At 49.2% G+C, this 21,779-nt stretch overlaps 1 protein-coding gene and 1 long non-coding RNA gene across 2 annotated transcripts; one reads left to right on the top strand and one right to left on the bottom strand.

The window, feature by feature from the left end:
- Positions 1 to 812: 812 nt before the first annotated feature.
- OASL (2'-5'-oligoadenylate synthetase like) lies at positions 813 to 20,420 on the bottom strand. Its single transcript, XM_080650739.1, has 6 exons — positions 20,162 to 20,420; positions 17,303 to 17,573; positions 16,436 to 16,611; positions 10,535 to 10,776; positions 8,005 to 8,152; positions 813 to 2,495 (listed from the first exon to the last, which is right to left on the bottom strand). The coding sequence occupies exons 1-6, from the start codon at positions 20,357 to 20,359 to the stop codon at positions 1,953 to 1,955; spliced, it is 1,578 nt and encodes a 525-aa protein (XP_080506865.1). The 5' UTR covers positions 20,360 to 20,420; the 3' UTR covers positions 813 to 1,952.
- LOC308238584 lies at positions 16,623 to 21,084 on the top strand. Its single transcript, XR_013959586.1, has 5 exons — positions 16,623 to 16,897; positions 17,036 to 17,074; positions 17,662 to 17,846; positions 18,049 to 18,196; positions 20,903 to 21,084. It is a non-coding gene; the product is annotated as an uncharacterized lncRNA (long non-coding RNA).
- Positions 21,085 to 21,779: the final 695 nt, after the last annotated feature.

The following is a 21,779-nucleotide window of genomic DNA, read 5'->3' as shown; positions in this document are numbered from 1 at the left end:
CCTAGGACCCACCAAGACCAACACATTAGAATCTCTGTGGTTACATGGCACACTCCACTCTAAAGGATGAACAAAATCAGTTTTGTCTTTGGAATGCTTTTCATCATGTTTTATCTTTGAAGCTGAGCGTGCTAAAATTTTTATTAAAATTAACTTTCTGGCTTGGGCTATTCTACTATGAAAGAGAGGAAGATGACTAATTCTTTGAAACACACGCGCACACACACACACACACTCACACACACACACACACCCGAGTATGTCCATTACCTAGAATGTGAAGGGTACAAAGATGGGGAAGGCAGGGTCTAGCCTGTCTACCCCAGGGAAAGGAGGCACTCTCTTCCCCTGAGGCAAAAAGAGGTGGGAATTAGGCAGATTACAAGGGTACATTTCCTAGAGGCTTTGAGAACCAATCATAAGATGCATTTTATATTCTACTAGAGGCCCAGCGCACGAAATCGTGCATGGGTAGGGTCTCTAGGCCTAGCCTGCAATCAGGCCCATCTTCCGCCCGCTTGCCAGTCCCCAGTCCCTCCCAGCAGCCGCCGCCAGCCAGCCGGTTCCCCTTGCTGGCCCCCCACCTCATAGTGACTGGTCGAGCAGTCTTTCTGGTCATTATGCTTATGGTCACTGGCCTTTTATTATATAGGATGGAAAGTGAGTAGGGCGAGAAGTACTACAACACAGAGTATGGCCCCAGCCCCTGGCAGGTTGTAGACAATGGTGATGACCACTCTGAGGCTCAAAGGATTAAGCAATAACCACTAGGACAGCATTAGCACCAGTGGAAAGAAGTGAAGACCATCCAAAAAAGAATAAACAAAGGTTATTTATTCCCAACTTGCTGTAGAAAGAGAGTCACCCAACGTCCCTGCATTTGGCAGACTCGCAGACAGGCAATGGGAAAGTTTTATAGTGGAAAAGAGAGAGGCCTCAGGTGTGCTCTGACTGAGGTTGGTGGCCTGGGGTGGCTGGAGGCGGGCTATCTAGAAGCAGGATATCATCCTATGTGATTGTTAGAGGTTATTTGGTTTCCTCTGGTTGGTCCTGAGTTGGAAGACAGGCGGGAGGGGAGGGGGAGGTTAAGGCAACAGGCAGTTATTGACCAAGTCCTGATGATTTTGTGTTGACTGCTCTACAGGCTGTGGTTTGGCTTCCCAAAGTGGTGGCTGCAGAGATTGTGGGTCAGAATTCTATTGTCATATGTGGTCTGTTCATTTGTATTTTGGACAAAGGGGCCACATGCTGACCTGACAAGCTCAGGGGAGCCTGCATGGCCGTCTTGCAAACTCAGAGACCTAAAGTCACCACAAAGGAAGGTCTGAAATGAAACTTTAACTAAAAGCAGTTATGGTGGGTAGTCACCTCCTAGGCCGGTATCTTCACTGACAAGGTCAACCTTTACCTTAACTGAACCTATCTTTTTGCATCTATAATAACATACCCTTGAAATGTCTGGGTAACTGGTAACTTCCCCTTTTCTGGACCCCTTGGAGCACAACCTCCTTCATTATCATGTTAATTGTTCCGGCACCGAAGTATGTGTCTATCATTTTACTTTTTATCCAGTCCCAAAGGTTAACCCCTCCTCCCACCCGCTTTGCTTTCCCCACCTCTCTAGTCTATCACCAATGAATTTTGTGTAACCCGCCTACGTCCCTTCCTTTGATTGCAATGTATAATTATCAATGTAATCCACCATTCTCCGGAGCATTATCTCAATTCCTTGAGGCTCTGCTTCCCAGCAATTGTTGATAGTTTGGCTCAAACAAACCCACAAAAATTCTTTACAGGTTTGAATGTTTTTATGTTAACAGTATATCTAATCTCTCACATCCTCCCCATTCCTCCACTGGCAGGGAGGGCTGGGGTAACTCTTTACAAAGCTGTTGAAGACCTGGGACCCTCAGCAGCGAGCTGAAGGAGTGATTGATGGGGTGAATCCTGGATTAGATGGCAGAACGCCCAGAGAGGTTTCCCAGAGGAAAGTAGCTGGACAGAAATGGGAAATTTGTGTCTTTCTTCTTGGAGAGGATGAGGGTGTCGCTGTCCTTGATACCATAGCTCCCCAAAACCGACGAGTCCTGTAGGACCTGGCCTAGGAACTGCAGCTCCTGATGCTTCCTGAGCAGCCCCTGCTTGTCCTCTATCTGCTGCTTCAGGCCCAGGACGTAGCTGTTGGGGTCGATGGCATAGGCGTGACTCCCACCTTCCGGATTCTTCACAAACACCTGGATCTCTGGGGGGATGGTCTCCAGCAGGCAGATGCGCGTGTCGGAGAATATCCCGAACTTGGCCAGGGAGCTGCGGCTGCTGAGGAGCTTCCGCTCGCCGCTGGGAGTCTGGAAAGACAGACGCTGCTGCAGGCCTGAGCAGCACTGTCTCCGCCAGATCTTCTCTTTCACCTTCCTTATGGGGTCATAAGGGTTCACCATGAGGATCCAATCTGGGCAGCCCCACTGCTCCACAGTCACCTGGATGTCTCGTGCCCTCTGCAAGAGAGAGGAGAGGGGTTGAGTCACCACATTCCTCTTTCTGACATGCAGATATCCCCCTTGCCTGTCCTTATCTTTCCAACAGCAGCAAACATTCAGGGAGTGCCAACCAGCTTCCAGGCCCCATGCTGGTGCCTTTTATTCTCTTCCTAATCTTCTTAATGCATTTTATTCTCACGGCAGCCCTAGGAGGGGGTGGTTCTCCTATTATCCCATTTTACAGATGAAGACATTGTGGTCAAGAAGGGTGAAGTGGCCCAGTCAGCATGGCTCAGTGGTTGAGCATTGACCCCTGAACCAGGAGGTCAGGATTCAATTGCCGGTTAGCGCATGTGCCCAGGTTGTGGGCTCGATCCCCAGTAGGGGCGTGCAGGAGGCAGCCAATCAATGATTCTCTCTCATCATTGATGTTTCTATCTCTCTCTCCCTCTTCTTTCCTCTCTGAAATCAATAAAAATATATATCCTATATAATAAGCGGCTAATATGCAAATAGACTGAATGGCGGAACACCCGAACAACCGGTCGCTATGATGTGCACTGACCACCAGGGGGCATGTGCGGGCTGCCGGCAGACAGGGGACTGGGGGCCGTGGTGGGAGGGGCTGGGCGGGGGCACAGAGGATGGGCCAAGACCAGCCCCTGTGCCCACCACAGCCTCTCGGTCCACAGTTCCTTTCAAGGTGCACGAATTCATGAACCAGGGCTCCCCATATATATATATATATATATATATATATATATATATATATATATATATATATTAGAGGCCTGGTGCACGAAATTCGTGCATGGGGGGTCCCCTCAGCCCAGCCTGCACCCTCTCCAATCTGGGACCCCTCGGGAGATGTCCAACTGCCGGTTTAGGTCCGATCCCAGAAATTGGACCTAAACCGGCAGTCAGACATCCCTCTCACAATCCAAGACCACTGGCTCCTAACTGCTCACCTGCCTGACTGCCTGATTGCCTCTAACTTCCCCCTCTGCCGGCCTGATCACCCCTAACTGCCCCCACTGCCGGCCTGGTCGCCCCCAACTGCCTGCCCCCGCCAGCCTGGTCACCCCTAACTGCCCCCCCACTGCTGGCCTGGTCACTCCCAACTGCCCCCCCTGCTGGCCTGGTCACCCCTAACTGCCCCCCCCCCCCCCCCGCCGGCCTGGTCGCCCCACGCAGCCTGCTGTTCACTTGTTTGGTCATCCCTCACTAACCCCCTTGCTGGTCTTGTTGCCCCACGCAGTCTGCTGTTCAGTCATTACTGTGAGGGTGTCCTGACCAATTTGCATATCATCCTTTTATTAGTATAGATAGTGAAGTGGTTTACTACCTCACAGAGGTAGTAAGGAGTAGAGCAGATATTTGAACCTGCTCCAACATCTGTTCTCTAACATCAGAGGCCACACTCAAAGGCCTGAGAATCCCAGGTGGCTGAAGAACACACCTGGAAGGTGCTGGGGAGGGCTGGTCCTCTAGTTGATCCTTTCTAGAAGGAATAGAGGCCCAGCATAGTCAAGTCTTCCAATTTTTCAAGATAAAAATCTTTGCACGATGGTTTGTCTAGTTAGGAAAAACCCAGAGGCATACACGTTTCAGCCCACCTGTGGGCTCATTCGGCTGGTGGCCTCCAGTCTGTCATCCTGCACCTTATTAGAGAGCCTCTGGTTCCACTTCAGCACCTTCTCCAATCAGGTCTGGTTTTGTTCCATCACACACCTCCAGTCCTGTGCCCTCTCTCCCCACCAAACCCTTCTCTCCCCCACCGAACCCCTCTTTCCCTACCTGACCCTCTACCTGGACAGAGTGCCTTCTGTTCTTAGTGTCTATATCCTTCCCTGGCTTTTTATTTTATTTTACTAGAGGCCCAGAGCACGAATTTGTGCACTGGTGGGGTCCCTCTGGGTGGCCTGCAGGGGTCAGATGGAAACCCGCAGTCCAAGGCCGCCTGCAGCTCCTACCTGCTCCTCCCACTTATCCCGGCCCCACTGTGCCTGCCGCAGGCTCGCGCCCAAATCAGTCCCCATCGGGAGAGGCTCACACTGCCGTAGCAGCACTCACCAGTCATGAGCCCTGTGTCTGGCGCCCTCCCAAGGGGAGTGGCTTGTGGGATTGGGCTGAAACCAGCTCTCTGACATCCCCTAAGGGGTCCCAGATTGCAAGAGGGCGCAGGCCAGGCTGAGGTATCCCACTGGTACACAATCGGGCCAGGGAGGGACCACGGGAGGGCTCCAGGGTGTGTCCGGCCCATCTTGCTCAGTCCCGATAGGCCAGACTCCAGCAGCAAGCTAACCTACTGGTTGGAGCATCTACCCCCTGGTGGTCAGTGCACATCATAGCGAGTGGTTGAACAGCCTTAGCATATCATTAGCATATTATGCTTTGATTGGTTGTTCAGTTGTTCTGCTGTTTGGTCTATTTGCATATTACCCTTTTATTATATTACTAGAGGCCCGATGCACGAAGATTCGTGCAAGAATGGGCCTTCCTTTCCCTGGCTGCCAGCACTGCCTTCACTCTGGCCAGAGCCTCCTTTCTACCTTCCCAAGCTGCCCAGAGGCCCAAGCGGCCGGGGCAGTGCAGAATGCATGCATCATTGCCATGGCAATGATGCAAGCGTCCAGCCCCGCCCCCGGCCACTCAGCGCCTGCATATGCAAATTAACCCACCATGTTTGTTGGGTTAATTTGCATACCCACTCCTGATTGGCTGGTGGGTGTCGTGAAGGTACGGTCAATTTGCATCTTACTCTTTTATGAGTATAGATTTTATTAGACGCCCAGTGCATGGATTCGTGCACTGGTGGGGTCCATCAGCCTGGCCTGCGGGGATCAGGCCGAAACCAGCTCTCTGACATCTTCCGAGGGGTCCTGGATTGCGAGACGGTGCAGGCCAGGCCGAGGGATCCCACCAGTGCACAAATCCATGCGCCGGGCCTCTAGTATGCATATAAGATCTTTGGTTAATCTCTTCCTGCCCTCGTCCCTCCCCCTCCGCTTCCCCCTGAGATTCATCAGTCTGTTCCATGTTTCCATGCCTGTGCTTTCCACTCCTGTGACGAGCGTCTGCCCCCGGTGGTCATTGCATGCCATAGCTACTGGCTGGTCACTTAGGCTTTTATATATATAAACTAGAGGCCCAGTGCACAAAATTCGTGCATGGTGGTGGTGGGGGTCCCTTCAGTCCAGCCTGCACCCTCTCCAATCTGGTACCCCTCGGAGGATATCCGACTGCCCGTTTAGGCCCAGGATTGGGCCTAAACCAGCAGTCAGACATTCCTCTCACAATCTGGGACCGCTGGCTCCTAACTGTTCACCTGCCTGTCTGCCTGATCACTTCTAACTGCCCCCCCCAGCGGCCTGATCACTCCTTACTGCCCCCCCCCACCAGCTGGTTGCCCATAACTGCCCCCCCTGCCAGCCTGGTCACCCCCAACTGCCTCCCTGCCAGCTGGTCACCCTCAACTGTCCCCCCCACGCCTGCCTGGTCACCTCCAACTGCCCTCCCTGCCAGCCTGGTTGCCCCCAACTGCCCCCCTGCTGGCCTGGTCGCCCCCAACTGCCCCTCCCTGCTGGGCACCCCATGCAGCCTGCTGTTTGGTCGTCCATCCAGTTGTTTCGGTCGTGACGGCCCTGGCTTTTTATATATTAAGATTGTTGGTAGTATTACAGATGTCTCCCATTTTCATCATTTTACCCTCCTCCACCCAACCCCGCCCATGCCAGGCCTTCCCCTACTATTGTCTGTGTTCATTATATCCCTCCCTGGCTTTTAAGGCCTACCTCTGGCCCTGTCTCTTTCAAGGAATCTTCTCTGGTGATTCAGAGATAACATTTATTTCCTATTTCCAGAGCCCCACAAAGACCTGGGTGTGAATCCTGCTGCCTCTTAGCAGTGTGACCTTGGTCAATTAACCTCTCTGAGCCTCAGTTTCTTCATCTGTAAAATGACAATAAGTGATAACAATAATCGTATATAATAGAGATGTAATATACAAATGGTCGTTATGCCATAAAGCGCAACAACCGACTGTGTAACGACCAGATCACGGATCAGCAGGAGGGTGGGGCAGCGAGCTACAAGCGGGCGGCGGAGAGCTACAGGAGGGGGCAGGGCAGCAAGCTATGAGAGGGATAGGGGGGAGGGGAGTTGGGGGAGCTACAGAAGGGTGGGGCAGTGGGCGGAGAGCTACTGGAGGGCAGCAGCAAGCTACTGGCGAGCTACTGGTGCACAGATTCGTGCACAGGGATACTAGTAATCTATATATATAAAAGCCTAAGCGGCCATTCAACCAGTAGCTATGATGCGCACTGACCACCGGGGGGCAGATGCTTAACACACAGGCATGGAAACATGGAACAGACTGATGACTCTCAGAAGGAAGGGGGAAAGGGAGCGTGGGTAGAGATTAACCAAAGATCTTATATCATACTAGAGGCCCAGTTAGCCTGGCCTATGGGGATGGGGCTGAAATCAGCAGTCTGAGATCCCCCGAGGGGTCCCAAATTGTGAGAGGGTGCAGGCCAGGCCAAAGGACCCCACCAGTGCACCAGGCTTCTAGTAATAATAATAATACTTGACATTTCTACTTTACAAAATTATCAATGGACAAGCACTTTGCAAATTTTAAAGTTCAATGTGAATAAAATAAATTATTATGGCCATTGCCTGTACTGTAGGTTTGGCATCATGTAATAGAATCTATTATTTAGCATTTTTGTTTGTTTTCTGAGTATCTTCTCTGGTAATTCTTTCTAGCAGACCACCCCGCCCCGCCCAGAATTTGGAGCAAGGAAAGGTTTACTGATCGAGAAAGCCTAGTTCGAGAACATGAGAGAACTAATTCTCCAATCCATTTTATTTATTTATTTATTTATTTACTTACTTATTTATTTATGTAAAATACATTTTTATTGATTTCAGAGAGGAAGGGAGAGAGAGAGAGAGATAAAAACATCAATGATGAGAGAGAATCATTGACCAGTTGCCTCCTGCATGCCCCCATCTTCCCTGACCGGGAATTGAACTGCCACCTCTTGGTTCATAGGTCGATGGTCAACCACTGAGCACACCAGCCAGCCTCCAATCCATTTTACGACAACTCAAAATGCAGGTGTCCTTTAGCAGTTTTGTGCAAGTTTGTTTCAGAGACTGTTGCCCCCAACCCCCCACACTTGCCCCAAGCCCAGTGTTGGCACAAGACAACTGACTGATAGGACTTGCCTGGGCTCAGTTCGTGCAAGGAGTGATTGGGAGTGCAGAGCTGATTCTCAGGTAGGTATGGGAAGAAGGAAGGAAAGCAGAATAAGGATTGGAAGATAAGAAATCTGAGGCTCAGAGAGCTAAATAATTTCCCCAAGTTCACAGAGCTGGTGGGTCGTGCAGCCAGGCCTCAAACTGTCCGACTCCAATGCCCTGTTGGCTCCATCGACACAGAAATAAGTAGGTAAACACTATGCATTTATCTCTTTCTGGGCTTCAAGCCCCTGGCAGCAGCCCAGAGGGGAGCCCTTACCTTCACATTCCAGCTGGGGACTGGGTTGTCCTTGCTGTCATAGCAACAGTCCTGCTTCAGGCACTGGCAGGCCCTCTGAGCCACTATGTCCCATCTGTACCCTTCTGCCACATTGTAGGTGGGGTCAGCTGGATCCAGGATGATGGGCCTGCAACACAGGGAGAGGGTGACCAGGCTCTTTCTGGTTTGGAGGCCTGGCCAGAAAGAAGCCTTCTCAGACATCACCTCTTCCAGGCCCTGAGCATCTGTATGTCCAGAGCCGGAGCCCTCCGTCCACGAGGGCTCAGAGACATGGCTGGAGAGTAACAGGATAGAGACCATTAAATTTCCAAGAATTCCTCTTGGGGAGAATTCTCTAGATGTTTGTAAGAAATTTTGCCTGGCGGGCATGGCTCAGTGGTTGAGTGTCGACCTATGAACCAGGAGGTCACAGTTTGATTCCCGGTTGGGGCACATGCCCGGGTTGCGGGCTTGATCCCCAGTAGGGGGTGTGCGGGAGGTAGCCCATCAATGATTCTCTCTCATTACTGATATTTCTATCTCTCTCCTTCTCCTTCCCTTTCTGAAATCAATAAAAATATTTTTAAAGGAATTTTGATGATGATGATGATGATGATGTGTGCGTGTGGCAGGGGCGGGGGGTGAGATGCCAAAGCAATATCAGATGCCCACTCAGGTAGGTGGGCCTAAGTTCAAAGGCTGTGTTTTGCTGACAGGCTGCATAAGTTGGAGGCTAGAGCTGCTGAATCATTTTAAATAATAACTCCCCCTCCCCCACTACTGATATTTGAGGTACTGGGCCAAACCCTATGTGAATTTCCCTCTTTTAATCCTTACAGTTCCATAGGTGGGGACTAGTATTATTGTTGTTGTTCTCCCCATTTTACAGATGAGGAAACCGAGGCACATAGACCTCCCTCAGCTCTCACAACCAGCAGGTGGGATTCCTTCTCCAAAGGGGGAGGCTGGGTTGCCTCTAGGTGTCTCTCCTCTCGTAAATGCTGAATGAAGATTTTAAGGAATACAAGCTTGAAGGGGCTTAGGCTGAGGGTTAGTTTCCTGGGGTTGCTCATGTGACAACATGTGTTGGATGCCACGCCCATGATAAGAGCCGGCCTTGTTCCAGGGGCTTTCGACTTAGGAGGAAGCCGTGACTTTATGTGACAGAATGTGATAGCAGGCTATTGGAGTGAACGGAACATTTTAGGCTCCGAGCTTGTTACTCCCAACATCCCTGGCTCCCTGAAATCATCCTGTAGAAGCCAGGCTGCCTGATGGGGTGGGGTCACCTGACCCATAGTGACCCATCTGGGGACCCAATACACAGGGCTGATGCCTAGTGATCAGACTGGCTCTCTCTGGAGTTTGGACCAGGGATGATGGAGGTCCCTCAGTAAGTAAGCGGAAGCAGGGCAGGTGTGGGAGAGAAGCAGAGGCAGAGAGGAAAGAGTGTGGGCAGTGAGGCAGTGTGTCAGGGACAGAGGGATCAAAGGTTTGTCAGGTCCTGATGGTTTCCAACCTCAATTTTCTGGGCATCCTTATAATCAATCCTCTTTTCTTAAGGGGACCAGGCTTGTCTTCCTTGTTTAAAAAAAAGACCCATCACTCACGTAAAAGAGCAATAAACATTCTTGTGATATCGCTTGCACTGACTTAGACCTTCTAATATAAAGAATTGTCTCAGGCTGGGTTCTCCCCGCAGCAGATTCCCAAGATAGGGATTTGAGTGCAAGAGTTTACTCAGGAGGAGATCCAGGAATCACCCATGAGGGAGTGGGAAAGGGAGAAGGAAAGTAAGGGTGCCCATAAGGGGTGTGTATCGAGGTGACTGCTGCAGTGGCAGCTGGAAGTCAGTCTCACGGGAGGGACGCTGGGATTAACAGTGTAGCAGGCGTGACCCAGAGCGAGTCCTTCCATCTGAGATGGGAGGGAGCTGGGGTATTTATCCACCAACTGCCGCCAGGCAAAGGGACGCTGGGGTATTTATCCACCAACTGCCGCCAGGCTAAGGGACGCAGCTGAGCCAGCTTTCGTGGAAACAGTAAAAGCCCAGGGGATGCAATGGGCCCCAGCAGCATGTGCTACGATAGAGACCATTTATCTGGCGTCCACCACGGAGGCCTTCGCAGGTATTTCCTCTGACCCTCCCAACAGTCCTGTGCTGGTGGTGCCGGTTGCTCCTGTTTTACGGAGAAGGAACTGAGGCAGAGCTGGGATTAAATGTGGGTCTCCATGATTCTTTCCACTTTCTCACGCTCTCTCTAAAAAACACTGAAATGCTCTTCTGAGGGCCAGCGGGCGAAGGTAGGAGCGAGCGGGGGCTTGAGGGCCAAGGAAAAGGCATATAGCTGCTAAGGCCCCTGGCGATTTTGGAAGGTGGCCAGCTTGAGATTTCAACGGCCAGTTCAAGATTTCCTGGCAGCCTTGCTACTTCATAAAGCCCCCTCCCCAAAAGAGAGACACTCCATAGCACCCTCCCTGTTCTCTTTCTTCTCTCTCGGACATGTGTGTGGGAGCAGGGGCCCAGTACCTCTCTCTCTGGAGCTGTTTTCTGACAACGTCCTCAATGATGGGGTTCTGGAACGTGTAGTACTTGGTCCAGTAGATACAAAGGGACTCATACGCCTGGAGGAGTTCCATCACCGTGGTGAGGCCTTCGTCCAACCTGAAGCTCTCATTCTCCTGCGTACCCATTTCCCAGGCGTAGATGGTCAGTAGCTCCAGGGCGTAGAGAGGGGGCAGGGTGGCCCTGGGGCACCTGGCTTTCACATACTGTGGGAAGAGATGGGAAGAGAGAGCGAGACCTTAAGATCCTGTGTCAGGATGGCACAGGACCAGAAACTGGAAAACCCAAGTCCTTATAACAGACACTGTTTCTGTGAATGCTGACCCCGACTAATGTGTAGCTTGTAGATGAACAGCATGTTTGTATTCAGATCCTAGGAACCAACTTCAGATCAGACTCCGACCTTCAGCCACCCCAGTCCTGGGAGATGGGCTGACCTTGGGACATAGAACCAAGATGAGGAAGACCAGAGTGGCGCACACCAGACCCTCCCTTGACCAGTTCCAAGGCCCTCATGGAAAGGGACTGTGCGGGCCTGCGTGTGGAGAAGCGGTCAAGCTCCTCCCCCTGGCCTCTCTGCTCTGCTCTCGCTCTCCCTCCTGGTGAAATCCTCTGCCTGCACTGAGAAGGGGAGATGGCTTTGCCACAAGAGTCCCGGTCTTCGCAGGTGTCTGGCACTTGAATTAGCTTCTTTCCTCCAGAGTTTGGGTTTTCAGGGCAGCAGGCAGCTGAACTTGGGTTCCGGTTACAGTCTCAGCTCTGCCATCTACTGGCTGTGCAATCTTTTTAACTTTTTAAAAATTTATTGATTGATTTTAGAAAGAGGAGGGGAAGAGAGAGAGAGAGAGAGAGACCGATTTGTCCCATTTATGCATTCACTGTTCGGTTCTCGTATGTGCTCTGACCCGGGATCGAACCCACAACCTTGGTGTATGGGCATGATGTTCTAACCAGCTGAGTTCCCTGGCCAGCGTCTGGCGGTGTAATCTTAGCCAAGTCAGTTTCCCTCTCTGGCCCTAAATGGTTTCCCTATTTTAGATTCAAGGGGCTGGATTAGTCCAGTGGTTTCAAATTGTGCTCGACATAATTCCTGGAATGGAGTTATGAAGAGGTGTCGCAAGGAGTGAGCAGGATCCCAATCCAAGCAGCTTTGTTTTAATTCAACTTAATTAAATTGGGCTTTAGACAGGTTTTCTTTAAAGAAAACTCTTCTTTTTTAAAAATATATTTTGTATTGATTTCAGAGAGGAAGGGAGAGGGAGAGAGAGATAGAAACATCAATGATGAGAGAATCCTTGGTTGGCTGCCTCCTTCATGCCCCACACTATGGATCAAGCCTACAACCCGGGCATGTGTCCTGACGGGGAATTGAACTGTGACCTCTTGGTTCATAGGTCGGTGCTCAACCACTGAACCATGCCGGCCGGGCCTCTGTTGCTATTTTTGATTCTGGATTAAGTCTGAGTTTTGGCCAAGTCTGATTCTGGTTCTTGCTCTTATTTGCAGAGGCCACTTACGTCCGTGCTGGTGACAACAGTCCATGAATCTGGTGGTCGCTACTGGGAGATGGATAGTAGGGATTTATTTTTGGATGGGGGCCAGTCAATGGGAATTTGATTGTATTTGGTATTTTTCGTTCTTTCTTTTTCCATCTGTGTCTTGAGGGTTCTGATATCTCCTGGGAGCCTCACTGTTGCTGTCTTGCATGTCATTATGAATTTAAATCACTCAAACATTCGCCTGCGTATGTGACTCCGAAAATAACCTGTAAGATTAGGAGCTCACTGATGCATAGATTTTATGCTGTGTTAATTTTGACCTATAATTAAAGCAGTAAAACCAAAGCCATTAGTTCTTTTTGTCTTTATGTTTATAAATGAAAAACAATGATCTAATTACAATATAATGTATCTGTGGGAAAGTCCCTTTCTCCCCACTCCACTATGGGAAATTTATGGAGTGTGAATAGGAATAAATTCATGGGTAAAGGCTCATATCCTTACCAAATGGGACTGAGTCAGAATTTCACTGTACTCTTTTATTCCAGAAATATATGAGTTCATAAAAGCAGTTGCTTAGCCAAGGTTAAAAAAAAAAAAAAGAGTGAGAGAGAATTAATTACCCTGGTTAATATTCTATATTTGATGGATATGTAAGAAAATAACTTTTTCTTCTTAATATATCTCATATCCTCATGAAAAGACGATAGACTTGTGCAAACTAAGATTAAACATTCTTTGAATGATATATTATTCCAACTGAAACCTCAGAATTAAAAAAAATCCATAAAAATTCCTGCTATTGGTTATAATCTAACAAATCCTCAGGAAAAAAAAAACACAAAGAATTATTCTACAAAATAATAGCATATATAGGCCCTGCTTACAATGATGATTAAATATTTATAAAGTGATTTTAAGTTCCTGTTTTCATGACTAGGTAGTATTTACATAAGCTCAATAAAAATTTGTCTTTCTTCCTACCAGGATAGAATTAGAGAAAATAATTTATCAATAAATCAATAACAATATATCAAATTTATAAATAAATTTGTGTTTATGCCAGAACTCTAATCCAATTAAGTGTGATAATCAAACCCACTATTACAAATCAAGGACAGGATAAGATAGACCAAAAAGACAAATATCGTAGGATTCCTCTTATATGAGGAAGCTAGAATAGGAAAAGTCATAGAGACAGGAAGTAGAATGGCAGTTCTCCGGGGCTGGGGTCGGGTAGCATGGGGAGTTAGTGTTTAATGGGTACAGTTTCTGTTTGGGGGGATGAAAAAGTTCTGGAAATAGATAGTTGTGTTTATACAACATTGTGAATGTAATTGCCACTGCACTGTACACTAAAAATGGCAAACAATCCCCCCAAATAAACAAAAAACTTAAGTCAAAAGCTCAACTAGTCCTGGCTGGTGTGGCTAGTTGGCTGGGTGTCTCCCCATGCACTGAGAGGTTGCAGGTTTGATTCCCCGTTAGGACACATGCCTGGGTTTTCAGGCTCGACCCCAGGCAGGGGGCGTGCCAGAGGCAGCCAAGATCGGCGTTTCACTCTCCCATTGATGTTTTTCTCTCTCTCTCTTCCTCTGTCTTCCACTCTCTCTCTCTCTCTCTCAAAAAAAAAAAAAAAAATCAATAATAAATAAATAAATAATAAAATACTCCTGGGAAAAGTGAGTGACCCTGCCCTGACCACCTTATGGATAATGAGTGCTTGCTGCCCTGTTAGCTCATGATCTGGGCTGAAGGGCAGCCCCACCCCTTTGACTCATTTCACCCTCTTGCTTCTGGGATCTGTAGGTAATAAATCCTGTGACTGCTGCCTTTGCGTAGGTATATTGAAAGGGCACCTGCAATCAACATGACCCTGAGGGTTTCACTTCCCCAGGTGGGAGCTCAGATACTGAAGGAACGACCTGCTGACCCCTCATTCATGGGTCCTACTTCTCAACATAGTTCTTTGGTCCTTGACCCCAGTCCATGAACTGATGTGAACACTAAAATACTACTGAGTCATAAAAGTCAGTGCTGACACCAGGCACTTTACCAAACTTCCAGAGAGGAACTGCGAACCCCTTAGCATCATGGGACTCTAGTTTGTTTACCATAAATACAAGCTCTTTATGTCCTTATGTATCCATCAACATCTTGTAATGTTAGAGAGTGGGAATTTTTGAGCATGCTTCCTCCTAGTGAGAAGGCTAACCCCTATATTGTAAAACTACTGTTTGGAATTCTCTGCTGTTTTTTTAGACGAACTCTTATTCTAAAAAATAACTTTGCTTTCTAGCCTGCTTAAATAATGAGGAAGATAAACTTAGCTGTCTGACCTTGTAGGCCAGAGACTAGAGATGCCCATACTCTCAATGCCATGCCAGGTGCATTTTTTAATTGGATAGAACTGTGTTGTTTTCAAGGCCAGCAGTGAGATAACCACTAAGCACACACAGGGCTGGCTCTTTAATTAAGAAAAACTGCTTTGTTTTAAATTGTTTTAGACTGTTTACTCTGCAAAAAACAGGATGTAGTGAGTAGGTTTAAATACAGTCGGACACAAAAGGTCGAGGCTGCTCTCTGATCTCCCTGAGTGGAGAGGGGACAGTCGCCGGCCGGCAATAAAGGCTCCCTAAATTTTAATTTGGTCTGGACTCCAGTGGTCTTTACTCGCGTTCGCTCTACAACAGTAACACTTAGCTGGATAAAACTTGTCAAATAAAAGAAAACATCAAATTAATAGTACTGAATCAAAAAACAGTTTCATAAAACCATATGTGGCCGAATCCCTGACTTAGGGGCAGAGGCTTGAACAACAGGAAGGCTATCGAAGTAAAGCCGAACCTTATCCCTCGGACAGACGTTACACATAAACGTGCATGTCATATTCAGGAAGAAAGCACTTTGCAACAACAAAGCAAACACACCATTCCATTGAGCTCTAGGTTCTCCAAGCCACAAACTTTAGATCAGCTCCTCTAAGTGAATGTCTTACCAGCAAAAACAATTTTATTCTTGGCTTTGGCAATGCTAATGTCTAAAGGTATTTCACAACCCTGGTTGATATCATAATCACATAAGAAAACTGCTGGTTTCCCACCATAAACAGACTAACTGTAAACTCACTGACCTGGTAATGTTCTGATTTTTATCTTTCAATACATTTATTCTTAAAAAAATGTTTTAAAATTGATTTTTAGAGAGACAGAAAGGGAGAGTGAAAGAGAAAAAAACTGGGAATCGAACTGACAACCTTTCCATGCACAGGACTAAGCCCCACCAACCAAGCCACACCAGCCAGGGCAATAGATTTATTTTTTTTAAAACTGAGTCCTTCTGAAATCTGACTCTCTTACCATTTTAAAATTAGAGAGCGTCTTTTTAAGTTTTTGTGTTTCTGAGCCCTTCTTTCATAAGTTTAGATGACTATTCATCTGGATTTTTGTGTGTACATAAACCTTATATAATTTTTTAAAATTACAAGTTAAGTAAAACAGAATATAAATTTCATTCTGAATAACCTCTCCAGGAATAAATATATACATCCTGACATATCTTAAAGAGATATACAATTTCCCTTAATAATCTTTCTTTTTTTTCAAGTGCAGTTGACATTCAATATTAGTCTCAGGTGTCATATGGATATTTTGAAATATACATGATACCATGCAGACATCACATGTGAAATCTAAAAGGCAACTGCCATGAATATGTTCACTCAGTCATAATCATGATCCCCGGAACTCTGCCACTGGAGGGGAATTGGTGTGGGCAGAATGCGATGAATCTTTCCTCTTGTTAGTTGTCCTTAATGGGCAGAGATTAACATGGGCTGTCACGTCACCCCATTGCAATTGACATTAGCAGTACTAGACTGTGTAACTGCAGCATTGCAAGTACTTGCTTACTGAAATTCTGTAACTTCCTTAATATTCCTCCTTCCTCCAGTTTTTCTTTCTCTTCCTCCTCTCCTCCTTCTCTTTTTCCTCTTTCTCCTCTTTTTCTAGCTTCTTATTTATTTATTTTTATTGATTTCAGAGCGGAAGGGAGAGGGAGAGAGAGAAACATCAATGAGAGAGAATCACTGATCGGCTGCCTCCTGCACGCCCCCTACTGGGGATCGAGTCGGCCGGGAATCGAACCGTGACCTTCTGGTTCATAGGGCCGCTCTGCCTCGGAGCCGCGCCGGCCGGCTGGGCTCTCCAGCGTCTTCATTGTTCCACTTGGTATTTCAAAAGACTAGCATGCGCTCTCTCGCCACCTGCATTTCTCCTGGAGGCAGTTTCCTGAGCTGTCATGTCTGGCCTCTGCCCTTCTTCCCCTTTCTCCTCCATCTCCCCGCCCCGCATCCCGCAGCCCTCACCTGCAGGTACCAGTGTTTCACCAGCCGCAGGAGGCTCTTCAGCTTGGTCGGCCGATGTTTCACGAAGTCTCTCTGCAGCTCGCAGAAGGAAGGAGAGAGATGCCCGGGGTACCGGCAGGCTTTCGTCAGATTCACGTAGACCTCAGGGGGCGGCGGCGAGTTGGGAGCAGAAGGCCCTGGGGCGAGAGGAGCCCGGGGAGAGGCGGGGTTTAGGAAGCCTGGGGCTGCCAGTGGCCGCTGCCTGCAGAGCCTGCTAATTCCCGGGAGTGTCTCCAGGGAAACCGGAGACCTTAAAGAGAGACTGTCCTGCAGCAACAAGCGGGTTTCCTAACTCTCGGGCCATCCAAGGACTGTGGTCCTCCCTTGCTGTGCTCAACACTCTCCCTTAAGGTCTGTTTTGGATCTCCCTCTCTCTCAGATTCCTTTGGACCCCCCAACACCGCAGGGGACACCCAGTTCCAGGTAAGAACGCTGGGCTCTGAGAGCGCCTGTGCTGAGGGGAGGCCGCTGGGCAGGGCGAGCATCAGGAACGCCCCGCAGTTGCTCTGTGTGGACTTGCAATGCGCCTTCCCTCTCTGTCCGCCCCCCATTCTCTACCAGGTTCCGGTGCCCCCGCAAAGCCTGCCCAGGTCACCTCGGGTAAGTGCTGCAGAAGCACCTGAGGTTAGTTACTCTTCCAACTCCGTCCCCTCGTGGGTCTTGCTTCCTTTTGCAATCATATATTTATCGGCGTGATTCTCTGAGAAATCGGTTTCCCAGGTTGAGCCACGTGACAGCCCCGTGCATGGCGGTCACCAGCCCCCAGCGCGTTGCGGGTGGAAGGGTCGAATGAGAAGGAGGTGAGCCGGCGGGCTTCCTCTCCCTTACCCAGGGCCCTGTAGGCAGGCACGATGGTGACGGTGACCGGCTCCTCGGTCCACCTGGTCTGGATGGTGAAGGCGAGAGCATCGGGGACGCCCTGGACCTCGAGCCCGAGGGCCAGCAGGTCCCGGCACGTCCACAGCGTTCTCCGAATGAGTCTCAGCGCGGCGTGGTGGTGCCGGGCCGCCTCCTGGAAGCTGCGGAAGCAGCTCAGAAACGCCACGAGCTGCACCTCGGCGCTGCCCCGGAGCGCCGTGCCGTTGCCGAAGGAGCCCACCTGCAGGACACAGGGCCCGTCACCGGGGCTCTCACAGCTCAGTGTCCCCACAGCCCTGACCGGTGGGACCCATCCCCCCTCTTTACAGGCGAGAAAGCGGGTGCGCGGGGAGAAGCCACTCGCCCAGGGTCGCACGGTGCGCAGCCTGACACCGGAGCCCAGGCTCCCAGGCTCCGCCACTGCTTCGCTCTGAGACTGTCCTCACCTGCAGCCATGTCTGTTCCCCGGGACCATGAATGCCCTCCACAGGGAGGCTGGACAGGGCAGCGGAAGGTCTGAGTAATTTATGACATTAGCGGGGGTGGGGGGGCGGGATTGCCTGGTGGATAAGAGCCTGGGCTGTGGAGTGGGGCAACCTGACCTGGACCTGACTCCTGCCTTGCTTTTCCGGCTATGTGATCGTTCAGAACCCTACAAATCACCCCTCTCTCTCCTCCCCCACCCTCTCTCTCTCTCTCTCTCTGTTGGGAGGTAGGATTGCTGGGCATGAACAGGCCTCAGATCAGCCTCCTCTCCCGGTGGGTGAACTGCTGCGGCTGGTGGGGTGGGCACTCGCTGGGTCTGGTACCCCGAAAGCCCTTCGTGCAGACAAGACATTTTCATCCTCATGCTCAGTGACTGAGGTGAGTACTAGTAGAATTATCTCTGAAATACAGATGAGGAAACTGAGGCAGTGGGGGTAAAGCTACTTGCCCTGGCTCCTAGCCAGTAGTCATGGTCACAGTCAGTTATAGAGTCAGCCTGGCCGGCGTGGCTCAGTGGTTGAGCATTAACCTATGAACCAGGAGGTCACGATTCAATTCCCGGTCAGGGCATGGCAGGGTTGCGGGCTTGATCCCCAGTGTGGGGCATGCGGGAGGCAGCCAATCAATAGTTCTCTCATCATGGATGTTTCTATCTCTCTCCCGCTCCCTTCCTCTCTGAAATCAATAAAAACATTAAAATGAATAAATAAGTCACATGACCTCAAGCTTCAGATGCTGGGGGTGGGTACAAAGAAGAGATGGGGCCTGAGGCTTCTAAATCCTTCCTGGAGGTGGCCTCCCCTGGAGGGAGGACGGGGTCACTGGGCTGGAAACCAGAATTCGGGGTGGGGGTGGGGGTGGGGGTGATGACACCTTAATTCTGGTCTTGCCTGCCACCAGCTTCCTGTGTGACCTTGGGACATCTCTCACCCTCTCTGTGCCTCCGTTTCCTTAATGTTTAAATGAGGGACTGACTGGGACTGTCGGATGCTCCATGGCCTTTTTAGCTCTGGCCCTCTTGAATCTGGAGCCTTGCGAGGACAGGAGGTGACATGAAACAGCGGGGGGATCTCACCAGGGCACCCTGGAGCCCTGGCTGTGGAGTTAGACAGACCCTGGTTCAAATCCCAGCTGTACCACCAGCTGTGTGACCTGGGGCAAATCACCTCACCTTTCTGTGCCTTCATGGAAAAAATACAACTTTTTATTATTAAAAAATGTAAAACATAGAGCCCTAGCCGGTTTGTCTCAGTGGATAGAGGGTCGGCCTGTGGACTGAAGGGTCCCGGGCTCGGTTCCGGTCAAGGGCACATGCTCAGGTTGCAGGCTCGATCCCCAGTGTGGGGCGTGCAGGAGGCAACCGGTCAATGATTCTGTCTCATCATTGATGTTTCTATATCTCTCCCCCTCTCTTTTCCTCTCTGAAATCAATAATATATATATATATTTTTAAAAAGTAAAACATAGAGAATAAAGTGAACTCATATATCCAGTCAGATTCAACAAGTCTTAACTTCTCGCCACATTTGCTTCATCTAACCCACAGTACAGTAAACTATAGACACCAAGACTCTGTCCCTAAGTAAGTTAGCATTTGTGTACAATGTAAGAGAACATACCTCCCTTAACCACAGAGCTATCACACCTAACAAAACCAACAATGATTCACTTATATTACTTAATATCCAGGTCATACTAAGATTTCCTCAGCCCTGGTAGCTCAGGTGGTTACAGTGTCTTCCCAATAAACCATGGTTGCTGGTTCAATCTCAGGTCAGGGCACATACAAGAATCAACCAATGAAGGCATAAATAAGTGGAACAACAAACCTCTCTCTCTCTCTCTCTCTCTCTCTCTCTCTCTCTCTCTCCTCTCTCTCTTTGGTCTCTCTCTCTCTCTCTTATTTCATCTCCCTCTAAAATTAAAAAAAATTCCCCAGTTGTTTCTAAACTATATTTCACGGATGATCTACTCACACCAGAAGCCAGTCAAAGACTTTGCTTTGCATTTGGTTGCTATGAATCTCAAGTCTCTGAGCCTCCATTTTGCTCATCTGAGAAAAGGGAAGAGAACAGTACCTACCTCACACAGTGCAGCATAGAGATCATACCTGTTAAGGGGTTATGCTGGTGCACCCCAAAAAGTGAACTGTTATTAGCTTCCTTACCAGGTTGTTCTGCTCAAGGCAGCAGTGGGGTGGGGTGCAGGCAGCTAAGTGGGGCGCCCTGAGTCAGCAGCATGGATTAGGGATAACGAGGCGGAGGTCCCCAGCGCCCTCAGGGATAAGGACCCTCATGCTGGGTGTGCCCAGCCCTGACCTGGGATGGAGAAGCCCAGTCTCACCTTCACCAACTTCAGCACCCGCACCTCCTGGTCCGGCCCACACTCTCCCTCGAGGGGCTCTTCCCTCAGGAACTGCTCCACGGTCTTCACAGCCTCCAGCACCTCTTCCTTCCACTCCCGGCTGGGCTGCAGCCACTGAGCCAGGAAGGAGTCCAGCCTGGAGGCAGGGGTGCTGTACAGCTCCTCGGACAGTGCCATCGCTGGGTGACAGTACCCCTGTGAGGCAGATATGTAGTCACACGCCCAGCTCCTGGCATGCACGCCCTTTTTTTTTTTTTTTTAAGGGAGCTCCTCCTCCGTTACCCTCTAGCACCCTGCTGGGAGAGGAAGCCGGGAGTGAGGGGACTGGTCTGGGGCTCCCTTCTTGGGGACCCCTGGCTGTGGCAGAGGCACAGAGGGACACAGCTGAGGTTGGGAGGAATGGGGCCACCTTAACAGGCTTGGCTTCTGGCCCAACTTTCTGCTATTGGTTTCGATTCCCAACTTTGAGTTTCCTTTTAATGACGTTTGGAAAGTGAAATTGGCTTGAGTTGGTCCTTAAAGGAGGCAACTCTCCCAGTAGGGTCCGAGTTGGATGGCATCTGCCAACCCTGCCATGAGGTCCAGGCACAGAAGGGGTTTGTTCAGGGTGGGGATGAGCAGGAGGGACTCAGGTCAGGTAGAACAGACTGTATTGATATTTTTTAATGTGAATGTTTTTATTTTTTCAGTTACAGTTTGTTCAGTATTATTTTGTATTAGTTTCAGGTGTGCAGCACAGTGGTTAGACAATCGTACACTTGACAAAGCGTCCCTGCTGTTTCCAGCCCCGCCTGGCACCGTACACACTACTGCCTGTGTTCCCTGTGCTGGCCTGACGTCCGGGGCTGCTTTGGGACTGCCCGTCCGCACTTCTCAGCCCCTTCCCGCCTCCCCTCCGGCAGCCATCAGCCTACTCTCTATCTATGAGTCTTTTTCTGATTTGTTTGTTCGTTTACATTGTTCTTTGGATTCCACATGTAAATGAAATCATATGGTATCTGTCTTCTTCTGACTTAGTTCACCAATACCTTCTAGGTATAATACCGTCCATGCAGTCACATAAAATGGCTGAGTAATATTCCATTGCACATATGCACCACAGCTTTAAAAAAATCCACTCATCTCTGGATGGCTGCCTGAGCTGCTGCCAATAGCTTGGCTATTGTAAACAACACTGCAATGAACATAAGTATGCATACATTCTTTCAAATAAGTGTTTTGAGTTTCTTCAGATATATTCCAAGAAGTGAAATCACTGGGTCATAAAGCAGTTCCATTTTAATTTTTTGAGGAAACTCCATACTGCTTTCCACAATGGCTGCACCAATCTGCGTTCTCACCAACAGTGCATGAGGGTTGCTTTTTTTCTGCATCCTCGCCAGCACTTGTCATTTGTTGATTTATTGATGGTAGCCATTCTGACAGGTGTGAGGTGATATCTCATTGTGGTTTTCATTTGCATTTCTCAGATAATTAGTGTAACTGAGCATCTTTTCATAAGTCTATTGTTCATCTGTATGTCCTCTTTGGAAAAATGTCTATTCAAGTCCTTTGCCCATTATTTGTTTATTTTTGTAAGAGAACATTTATTGGGTAA

This window comes from Plecotus auritus, assembly GCF_963455305.1.
Source record: "Plecotus auritus genome assembly, chromosome: 13".
Lineage (NCBI taxonomy): Eukaryota > Metazoa > Chordata > Mammalia > Chiroptera > Vespertilionidae > Plecotus > Plecotus auritus.
This window is presented reverse-complemented; position numbering and strand designations above follow the sequence as displayed.